Raw genomic sequence first — 12,088 nt, 5'->3', positions numbered from 1 at the left:
CATGTGTAGGCTACTCCTCTTCGCATCAGGTGTTAAAACCAACTGTACCAAAACACTGAATTAGACTACTATTTAACGCGACAACGAGTCGAGTAATGAAACTGTCAATTTAATACTGATGCCGTCAGACGGCCGCGCGGACCGTCAGTCAGAGCTCCGGCGAAGCTCTGCGCTCGTCAGCAGCGGCTTCACGCTGCTGCAGCCGGTCCCCAAGAACATCATGATCACTGGGAGAGTCCGGTACAGCCTGAACCCTGCAAACGGAGATCCCGTTTGAAGGTGAAGTGCTTGATTTTGACTGAACGTCCCAATTTGAGTAACTTCTGATTGGGTCGGTCGGCCCATCTCGGGACCAGGACGGCCAAATGCTTAATAATAATAATAATAATTATTAATATTAATATTATTATTATTATGATTATAACCATAGTAAAATCGCGCAAGCGATAAAAAATGGCCTATTGCACTGTCGGTCTGTAATGTGTCGGTGGGGTAATTCAGTGATAAGAGTTGGGGAACTCACAGGTTAGGCTACAGATTAATCGATTAGTTGTCAACTATTAAATTAATCGGCAACTATTTTGATAATAATTTATTTATTAATTTATAATTAATTTATCGGTTTGAGTCATTTTTTAATGAAAATACATAGTCAAATTTCTCTGATTCCAGCTCCTTAAATGTGAACACTTTCTAGTTTCTTCACTCGTCTGTGACAGTAAACTGAATATCTTTAAGTTTTGGATAAATCAATACATTTGAGGACGTTATCTTGGGCTTTGGAAAACACTGATCGACATTTTTCACCATTTTTGACATGTCATAGACCAAACAACTAATCGATTAATCTAGAAAATAATCGACAGATTAAAATAATTGTTAGTCGCAGCCCTACTCACACGTACAGTTCTTCTACCTGTCCCTATCTGGGCAAATCCTGACTCAATATTGGGTTTTGGGCTGGGTTTGGGTAATTTTGTTGCGTTGTCTTAATGTAATTCTTAACACTAGAACGGCCATGACGGTCATTTTGAACTGGCTGGAATCATTGCACACATCCTCTCCAAGGAGTGCACCAGCAGTAAAATTGTCCGGCAGAGGAGCTGAGAGCAGAGTTTATGGAGGAAAAAAGGGCAGTGGCGCACGGTCCGAGCAGCGCTGCGCACCGCAGCAGACGCCAAAACGGAGGCAGTGCCAGGTTAGGTTATAGCTAAATGTTCAAATAAGATACTTAGAATTGTTATTTGGCTGTTATGAGTTAAGGTGAATGAATTTCCTCACCATATTTTTCGGGATATGAATGTATGAAATAATTACGGTTTACTATGCCATGATATGAATAATTGAAACACGTATTACTACTCAAATGTATAATTAAACTCGTAAAAATGTACATTTCGGTGTTATTACGTTTTTCTAAAGATATCCTAATACAATACATAATACAATATCGCAATTAGGTATTTATCATGAGAGATTATAGAGTTTGGAATCTGGCGGTCAAAATGACCGCTCACGGCAGTTCTAGTAGTTATGGAATTCCGGCACTTCTAGTGTTAAGACATTTCTCAATGCCCAGTTAGAAGGGGGAAGGACAAAGACAATGAAGCCAATGTGTAGCATTTTCCTCGTCGGCTTACAGTCAGCATTGGGTAAAATTATAATAGAAATACAACTTTTGAGTCAGGTTTGGATGTCAAATTTGGGAGTTGGGTTCAGTTAGGTTGGGATCTTAAGACAAAAAACAGATAAGATGAAAAAAAAAAAAGATTGGTCAACCAGAGTCGCAGAGGGTGAACAATACTGACTTTTAGTCAATAGTACTGTATGCGTCCAAAAGGGCTAAAAATCCATATTTATTGTAACTGCTGTGTTCAAGCCGAGATAACCCTAATGACAACATCAGGGATTATCTCTCAGAAGCCACAGGATGATTCTCCCCTACAGCTACAAAAGACAATATGACTACATATATGACTGTTTTCTTAGGCTGAGAGGTATTCCCCATGTCTACTAAACTGACCTGTAGAGTAATTGTAAAATCGTTCTTCTTTAATTCCAGCTGGTCTTGGCATTAAGGAACTGATGATAACCAGGGTAAAAAAAAAAATACATGAACCCACGCCAGCAGCAGTAATGAATTGCAAATTCAGACTGCAGCTGGCTGGCATTGCCACCAAACCAAGCGCTTTGGCAGGTGAGCAACCATCATCCTGAGGCCCTTTTCTACTCCAAAAATATGTTTGACTTGAAGAAAAAAAATAGTGTCTGCTAGATAGTGAAATAAATGTGTCACTTTAGCCTGAGTATAATAGTTATTTTTCTTCTCTGTGTATAACAATGACTCCTTTACTTTTACGAAAAGCATTTCAGCATTTTAAAGTTAGTATTCTAGGTTTAAGTGCCTTGAGGCCTGACAGTGAAACCCATTAAAGCAGCTCCTCACTTCTCTTTGCATATTGCAGGAGCAGAATCAAGGAAGACGCAAAAGAAGCATTTGCTGACAATAGATTCTAAATGTTAAAGTATGCAGTTATTTAATATTTAGTAGAAGCACACTTTGCTTAGAAAAAGAAAAAAATGTAGCAATTTGGGGTTTCTCAATAATTTAGCCAATCTAGATTTAGATTTTTTCTTTCAATGTACTAGATATACTCATCCTAAATGAAAGCTCAAAATACAACCTCATTATAGCGCCATATCTGTTTCCATGCCATAAGCAAATGTTACCCAGGAACACATACTCTACTCTGGACACACTTGTGGTCAGCCGATCCCTTTGAATATTAAGACCCATTCTGAGGCAAGCCACAAGTTGTCATATCTACCTTGATGTAGCCAATGACAGGCCTGGTACAAGGTCCCTGTGGGCCGGTAGAGGACGTGAGGGTATTAGGCAATTAGGTGGCAGACAGGGGGTTGTGATGTGGGGGTGACACAGCCTGAGACTTCTGGTTTTGTTGGCAGCAGGTGGATGAAGCCTGCAACATGTATCTGTCACTTGCACTGGCAGGAGTGCCATGTTAGTGCATCAATCAATGCCAGAGCCTAGGAAGTGGACACCAGCCCAGGTACAATGTGACCGTTAATACCAGTCTGTGTGTGTGCGTGTGTGTGTGTGTGTGTGTGTGTGTGTGTTTTAAGATGATCTCCAGTCTTAAGGTAAGAGGTAACAGACCGAGAGAGGGTGAGAAAAGAGCAATGTGGGACTGTAGACAGTGAGGCGGAGGATTGTGAGTACTAACAGTTTATACATCTGCTGATCCAGGTTCAGATGGCTTACATTCTAGGCAGCAGTTGACAATTATCAACAAGAAAGTTGACTAAGAGGTTGGAGATGGAACGTTTACGCTAGATCCCTGCACTGGACTGCTTTCTTAATTCCGCTCCTGCCCGTCAACAGATTGACCATTGATTTTGTGTTTTCTCCCATCCCACAGGGGAAAACACGTTATTGTAATATGTAGTATTAAAAATATGCATACCCGTCGACAATAACTAGCGAAATTACGTTCTAGAAATCCACCTGCCCTAAAGTCTGCTGTGCATCACGTTATTGCTCTGCTGACAAGGCAGTTTCTCATTCAGACCGTCTGTGAGACAACGATCCCCATTTGGGGGTCTGATCTCTGGATGAGACAAAGTTTAAGGAAGTGGCTGAACGCTGCTCTTCAACGGGGGGTGGAAAACCCAAACTACGGCAGAAATACATGGAGCACGGATGCAGCGCAACACCACCGCCACAGCATGGCTGCAGCAGAGCACGTCCATTATTATTAGCTAGTTTCTGTCTCCCCCCCATGAGGATTTCTAAATAATGACAACAAAACCTTCGGCGCATCCACGATACAAGTCTTACGTGATTGCGCCACCATGCCCACCCCTCCTCCACACAGTTGCTATAGTAGGTCATAGTAGCTCAATAGGCGACTATGGGGGCGGGCTTTAGGCTGCCCACCCAATCAGAAGTTAGACATTTTTTTCCCCATTTGCTGAACACATTTTCTTAACTTTTGATTGGGTGGGCAAGTCACACGTTTGGGTGGGCTGAGACCACCCCTGCCTCTAGCTACTGCTGTCCTTGTCTACCGTACATTCAGATGAATGGCACCAGTATCCGGAGTTCCACGTTTACCAGCCAGTAAATCTCCACTCGATGACTTGCTTCAGAAGAGTTGAAAATTTGTGACTTTCCCTCTTTAGCGTTTAGCTTAGCGACGTGCCATTTAACTCATAAACAACATTGGCTTGGCCGCGTCATCCTCCCTCGCTCAAAACCTCTCGTCAAAAATCGTCACATCCGGTTACAAAAACCGAAGATGGGGATGCTCGTATTTGCCAAACTTGAGGCATTAAAACGGCAGCCCGCAAACCAATGGGTGACATCACGGATGCTATGTCCACTAATTTTATGTCTATGATTTTAACGCACTGTAACAGATTTGATTGGATCCCTCAGGTTGACACAGGAGAAAGGGGTGGGGGCCGAGAGCCCCAGGAAGGAAGAGAGGAAGTAGAAGAGTGTTGGCTGTTGTTCAACTGGATGCTCCGTGTGCGTTCATTATTTTTTCTTATAAAACCTAGTTAGGCGAACCTATAAACAGCCGGTTACAGCACTGATCAGGAGCAGCGCTGCTAAATCCCGGGACCCGCTGTCTATTTTTGGACCATCCACTCCCACCAGCAGCCAGAGGTGGAAGAAGATTTATATAAAAAAAGGTATCGTTCAGGAACCGGTATCAAATTCACATATTGGTATTGGTATCAGTATCGACATTTTTGGAACGATACCCAGGCCTAGGAATGATTACAGCGAACAATAACACAATGTGCATATGGACAGGTGCCAATTGTTTTAAGATATAATTGGATATATGTGAACCTATGAGCACAGAGGAACTCTGTGGGAATTACAAGCACAGAAAGATCCTAGATAAATCTATCTCTATGTGTGTAATGTAGGGCAACTGTACTAAAAGTATGACTCACCGCTGCTGCACAACTGTGAATTTGTGGATCTTGTCACATTGTATTTTGCAACATCTATGTCCTCCCTATTCTGTACCTCTTTTGTAATGTCACTGCGGCAATTACGCAGGTCAAATTCCTTCACGCTTGCCAAAATTTAAAAAGGCAAACTGTAGCTTTTCCCTCTCTTCGCCTTAATCCAACAACTGCTTAATAATGGAAGAGGTTAAAAATAAAATCAGTGCAATGAATCCAGTGTAGGAAATTAATTCAAAGCATCCAAGAACTAAAGCACCTGTGTATTCAAATTCAGTTGAGTGTTCCTCAAAATAGGCAGAGCTCCGCGATAAACATCCCCATCCAGAGTCATGACGAATGCTGCAAGCTTCTCTGCAGGACTTGATTGGACTGGTGAAGGGATGAAGGGGGGCCGTTTTGGGACCCCCCCTCCTCCACCACCACCACCACCCTACCCAATGACATTTTCGCCGCAGGGCCAGAACCAGACCAAATCATCCACACATTAACACATAACTATTAGTCCTGTGATTAGGATGAGGAATGGTCGGATGCCTAATGAGCGAGTCTGTGTGCTCTCTGAGTGTGTGTGTGTGTGTGTGTGTGTGTGTGTGTGTGGCCTAATGAGCAGCGCTGGAGCCCTAAGACAGCCTTGATTGACAAGAGGGTGAGATTCCAGAAGAGGTTTGGATGTGTCATCAGTAGAGTGATAGGAGGTTGATGTCCCATTCATGCACCCACGCGGGGTAAACACCGCTGCATGTACACCAGGGCTGTGCAATTAATCCAAATTTGAATCGCGATTACGATTTTGGCTCCTAATGACCACAAAAACAAAATAATTCAAGAAAAACGAGAATTTTGCACGTTATGTTTTGCAAGTAAACTCTTATTATTCTATATTTTCTATTTTGCCCTGTGTTCTGAATGAAAAAAAAAGTGTTCAAATGGGAAAAGTATTAAGGGAAATTCCACAGTTCTAGGTGTTTTCGCTGTTGATCTGTTTCACTTTTTCACTGTTTTTTTTAAGTTCAATAATCGCAACATCTTTCCAAAAGTCAATCAGTAATCGTGTTAAATAATCATGATTTCAATATTGACCCAAATAATCGTGATTATGATTGTTTCCATAATCTAGCAGCCCTAATGTACACACACACACACACACACACACACACACACACACACACATCCATGGAATCATTGCTCAGTTTGCCTGCAATCTTCTCTGAGCAATTGAGGGAGCTAATGACATAATTATGGTCTGTATTTAAATGAAAGCAATGCAGGCGGTGGAGGTGAGAATGAACACACAGAATGGACTGCTGGGTGGGTATAAAATGGTTATGATTTATTTAAACAATGTGTGCACTGGAAAATTCAATCTGTGCTAATTAAACTCTAATGGAGACTGATGGAAGAAAAGGGGAGTGGAATATGGAACTTTTTTGAGCGGGGGGGGGTTGTATAATATGTGAGTGTGTAGAAGAAAGGGAGAGGGAGGATGACAGATGGAGCTAGTGAATCAGGGAGTTGTGTGTTTGGGTCGCAATGAGGGAGTGAGTGATAGTCCGCGTATGCGAGTGTAGCTATGCACTGCAGTCCTTTCATACGAATCGTGCAGTTGGGAAATTGCATATAAATCTGTCTGAGTCCAAAGATGTCTGGCTGGGGAAAGCCAAAACACAGAGAAACAGTCTAAGCAGCATACCAACTGTGGATCGGCTTGTCCCTGACCTACATTCCACTGCTGTGTAGGAATTCAATCCACCTGCATGATCGGCAGTTATATAAAGTAGCATGACAGCGGAGCGGAAGTCCAATATGTTAAGATAAGTTAAATTCATACAGCTAGCACGACAGCGGAGCAAAGGTCCAATATGTTAAGATAAGGTAAATTCATACAGCTAAATTTCCTGAAACCAAGCCCGATTAATTATTAGAAGCAAGATATGACTGACTGGTCATTGTGATAACTTATTACAAAGTTTCAGCTTTTAGATAAGCCTTTATGAATGTAAAAACTATGACTTCTGTTTTAATTTCTGCACTGACTTAGTATGTAAGGATACAAATATGGGCTCTTTCATGGCAAGATGTGAATGTCTGAATAAGATGTTAATACTCTGATATTTAAAGCCCCTGACACACCAACCTGACGGCTGACCGTCGGCAGAAAAGGCAGTCGGACTGATCAGTCGGCTCCCCGAAGTCCAAAAAGTGCCTCAGAACACACCGAAGCAACGCCGTCTTTAGCGTAAGTTCTGCGCGTGCGCGAGACGTAATACAAAATTTTTTAACCGGAAATGACAAGGCGGCACGTGGGTCTGGCTTCTCCAGCTGATAATAATGGCGATCTCGTATTTTACGAAAATAGTTCACTGAAACTTTTTTCTGAAAACATTTTAAGCGAGAAATAGGCCATACATTTGCTGAATCTGTCTTCATTTCAGATCGACAAAGGTCAGTTTTGAGAGGCGTTCGTCACTCATCCTGCTCGTTATTTCCGGGTTAGCACTCCACCAATCAGATTGGTGGAGTGAGTCCGACTGCCCACCCTCCGACCAAGCATGTCAGGTCGGCCAAAATGAAGGCCGACAGCTCCTCCGACAGACGACGGCACAGAACACACCGAACAGACTCGAGTCACTGACCTCGCCAGACTGTCCGACGGCCGATTATCGGATTGGTGTGTCAGGGCCATAAGGTCTAACTATTGCAGAAGTCAGTTTGTGCACATGAAAGCCAAGAGACACGTCACTTTTTACTGCCACCTGTCACTGTGATGGTTTTGCCAGTTCACAAGATCTTTTTGGCTAAAACTGAGGCAAGTATTTTATTTAACTAGGAACAAAGTGTAAAGACAGTGAGCTTCTGACAATAAGACTTTTTTTCAATACCGTGTCTTATAGGTGTATACGGAAGCCCTGAGAGGAAAGTAGTGAGATTTTTTTTTCTAGTGATGTAGTTTCTATGTCTGATCTAACTAGTTTTTTTCCGTCTGGGTTTAGGAATCAAGAACAGGTCCAACCAAAGTTTTGCCAGGGATCATTTTTCAAAGTTTTTTTTTTTTTTCACAAAAAAAGGTTTGGCAGGTAATATTATTCACCTGTTTTCACAGATGAAAAAAAACGTTTTTGGTCAAAACGTTTTTCCCCCCACACCTGTTCTTAACAGAGTAGAATAAGTAGGGGCTGCTAACTGAAAACAAAACAAGTCGCCTTGACCATCTTACCCGTCTCTGAGAGAAAAATAGAGAGAGGTCTCCAGGAATTTTGTTCAATTGGGCAAGTCTTAATTGTTCATTCATGTTAGCTAGTATTGGCCATGTTTCTGTCCAGAGACGAAGCTAAATAAATTTAGGCTAATCTCCGGGAAGACCCCGACAGTGTAAACAGCTGGTCAGTCATGTCAGTTAAATGTTTGCTACCTAAGAACTTATTCAGCAAAGGCATTTCAACTGTTTTGAGGAAGTTGTATCAAATTTCCTACAGCTTTTCTAATGCAATACTTCAAGATGCCCCCAAAATATGTGAATGGAAACACGGCTATTATGTCTTGTGATTGGGCCAAAGTGGATGCACATATACGGAAACTGACAAGGGGCATGGACACACACACAGTGAAGTAGTCTCGCAGTCTGCAACCGATGTCACACACTGTACGCGTACAACCACTAATAACTATGTGGTTAAGTTCCATCACACTACCAATGCTCACATACCAGAAAATATATCCTCACATTGTGTAATAAGTGGTCTGCTCCGGATTAAAATGCAATTCAGTCCAGATTGAGTGTGTAGCACACAGATTAGCTCGGGCAACTCCTGTCCTTTGATCCACTATATAAATAATATGATGTCGGATGACTAAGCCTTTGTCCATTTTGATGATGAAAACAAAGCAGTTTTGAAACATCAAGGCTGCCAGCTAAGTGGCTTACACTATAGGAAGACATCAAGACTGGATCAGATTTAAATCTTACACACCAAACATTTGCATTTGTTGTGCAGAGTAAGAGATTAAACATCTGGGCCTCACACACTACCAGATTGTCTTTGTTATCCCCCCAAACTTGTACTGACGTCGCTCACAATGTAGCCTGGATCAACGGAAGTATATTTCCCCCTCATTACGCTCTCTGTGTGTTGCTGTTCTCAAACTTCGAGCTAGCAAGCTGCACGCTGAAAATGGAAAGTTTTGAAAAGAAATTAGATCGTGCAACAAGGCAGGCCTGCTTGGTTCTTTGGGTGAATGATTTATAAAGCATATGTTTATGCCATTTACTCTCTAACTGGGACATTTTGGGACTGATTGGTGGGATTGCTATGGAAGTATGGAAGTACGGAAGTACACACGGCGATACACTGGTAAGAGCAAATTACGTAACCATGTGTCCAGCTAATTTGTATAGCTCAAGTGACTGTATTGTGTGAACAGTTATCTTCATTTAATATTTTATGTGGCATCTGCGCGGTGCAAATGTTCCACCAAAACAAGTTCCTTCCCGCGACCATTTTGCAAAGCCATTGTTGCTGCATCCGAAGACAATTGTGAAAGGTTAAAAGAAATGTAAACAACCCAGAGCATTTTATTCTCCTGTTACAGAATGCATCTGGGGTGTAGCCAAATCTTCCTCCACAGCGCTGTGGAGATCTGGCAATGCGAGACTTCTCACACTGGCGTAAGGCAATGGTCAGCCTAAAGGTTCTACACAGTGTCCGTATCTTTAGCAGCCTGGCTTTAGTTTACGATCAAAGAAATGTATTTGTCTCCAGAGGAAGCCACAAGTGTTGTGATTTTGTGAGTGTTCTGGGATCCAGAGTCTGGTTAAGGAGCTGTGTGAGAGGCCAGTTAGGTCTGCACTCACTTGGCACTCGGTTGATGGCTCTCAGAGGTCTCAGCACGCGAACCGTCCTCACCGCTGAAAAACTGACGTTCTGCAAGTTGAGGGAGTACTCCAACATCCTGCAACATGTGGAGAGAAAGATGTGTAAGTACAGCGATAACAAAACCAAAATACTGTAATTGCTATCACAGCTCACACTGCAGAGCCTGCTTTATCATCTGGGAATAAAAACACAGAAAATGTAAAGGCAATATTATGTAGCCAATTATATATTGCATGTATTACATGCTCTCCCACTCTCTCAAGTGGTAATTAATCCTCTAATGTCCTGAATCCCATTTACATTCTTGCCTTTAGAGATGGCTGCAGTACATGTGTTCTGGCAAACAATATGCTTTCATTCCAACTACAGCTAACGGACCAGCGAGTTAGAAAAACACTTAAACTGCAGTGCGTGTGTTTGTGCTTGTATATGGAGCGCAGCCTACACGCAATGTTTGCATGCCTGACAAACACTCATATATTCACATGCACCCTCGCACAATCAACCTTCAAAGGCACGGACAGCATACAGTATCCCCTTTTAGAAGACATCAAGAGCGGGTGAATCACTCATCATTGAGAAGATAATGTGGCATCCACGGTACATAAAAGAACAGCATCAGATCAAGTCCGCTTGTAGCCTTGGGACGGCACCCTCTTAACACTCTCCAGCAGCTCTTTAGAGGCTCTTTCTGGCTGTGATGGGAGGTTAGAAGGACAGCGCTAGCAAAGAGAAACTGTGGAATGCTTGACATTTATTTTCTTCTTGATCAGAGTTTATCGTCATCTCGTCTCCCACTCACTCTCTCTCCGTGTGTGTGTGTGTGTGTGTGTGTGTGTGTGTGTGTGTGTGTGCGTGCGTGGAGCAGATGCTGAGCACATGTGCAGCTTAAAGGGGCGTGCAGATGAAGGAATTCCCTCCTCGCACCGGCTCCAAGTCTGTCTGTCGGACAAATTTGCAACACATGTCGGACGGTCTGTGTGTGTGTGTGTGTGTGTGTGTGTGTGTGTGTGCGTGCGTGCGTGCGTGTGCATGTGTGTGCCTGTTGGTCACCTGAAGTGCAAGAAACTCCCTTAATTAAAGTGTGTGTTTGAGATGTCCCAGTACAAGCTTTTTCTGGTTTGTCACACACATACACACACACACACACACACGCACACACACGCACACACACACACACACACACACAGTACCCTGAACTTGACAGATGGCCTGTGAGCTACAGAGACTGTTTACTCATTTACAAAGGTAAATGAGTAAACAGTTAACAGAACGGCAAGACGCCATCCCATCACCAGCTGAGACACGGTATCTGGTAGTCCCTGGGAACAGCGGCTGCTGTGTAATGTTCTGTAATGGCCGCCGTGGACATTCAGGTCAAAAGGAATCAAGTGGCACTTTTATGAAAGAGTGACTTGCAACTTTTGGAGTTTATGGTTGCAATGGCGCTGCGCTAAGCTTAACGCTCCAGATGTTTAACCCTTCTGAAGCGACTCATCCAGTGGAAATTTACCTGCTGGTAAACGCAGACCTGGTACTGCCACCATTCATCTGTATGTAAACCAGTTCAGAAAATCAGCACATTTACAAGCTAATGCTACTAGTTGCTAGCTAGCTTGGTTGGCAGAACACTGAAAAAGACAATTTTATGCGACTCAAATGTTCCAATTATCTCTGATGTGAAAAGACACAGCACGAGGGAAAAAGTTTAAGATAAAACAGACAACACCCAAAAATTAAGATTATTTTTTGGGGCATTTTACGCTTTTATTTCAATAGGACAGCTGAAGACATGAAAGGGGAGAGAGAGGGAGAATGACATGCAGCAAAGGGCCGCAGGCCAGAGTCAAACCCAGGCCCACTGTGTCGAGGAGCAAACCTCTATACATGGGCGCCCGCTCTACCAACTGAGCCATCCGGGCGCCCATCATGCTGTTTTAAAGAAGACTTGAAACTACTGTAGCGAGTAAGACAATAAACTCATTATGGAAATGTTTATTGAGGTAATAAATCAAATGAGAGGTAGGGTCATTTTCCATAGACTTCTATAGAAACACACTTTTTTTTGCAACCAGTGGAGTCATCCCCTGCTGGAAATTTGACAGAATGCAGGTTTAAGGCACTTCCACATTGGCTTTACTTTGCAGGCCCGGAAACTTTGTCCATTATTTTTATTTCAGTCTGTTTTTGGTGCCACAACTTTATAGATC

At 42.8% G+C, this 12,088-nt stretch overlaps 1 protein-coding gene across 12 annotated transcripts in view; it reads right to left on the bottom strand.

Annotated features, from left to right (window-relative positions):
• Nucleotides 1–12,088, bottom strand: part of cacna1g (calcium channel, voltage-dependent, T type, alpha 1G subunit) — a 231,939-nt gene that overhangs the window by 180,500 nt on the left and 39,351 nt on the right. For all 12 annotated transcript variants that reach the window (XM_031312182.2, XM_031312188.2, XM_031312189.2 and 9 more), the window contains exon 3: nt 9,857–9,954. In XM_031312182.2, coding sequence (XP_031168042.1) covers nt 9,857–9,954 — 98 coding nt within the window. The remainder of the gene's footprint in view (nt 1–9,856; nt 9,955–12,088) is intronic.

Source organism: Sander lucioperca, chromosome 22 (assembly GCF_008315115.2).
Source record: "Sander lucioperca isolate FBNREF2018 chromosome 22, SLUC_FBN_1.2, whole genome shotgun sequence".
Lineage (NCBI taxonomy): Eukaryota > Metazoa > Chordata > Actinopteri > Perciformes > Percidae > Sander > Sander lucioperca.
The sequence above is the reverse complement of the archived record's forward strand: the minus strand, read 5'-3'. Positions and strand labels throughout refer to the sequence as shown.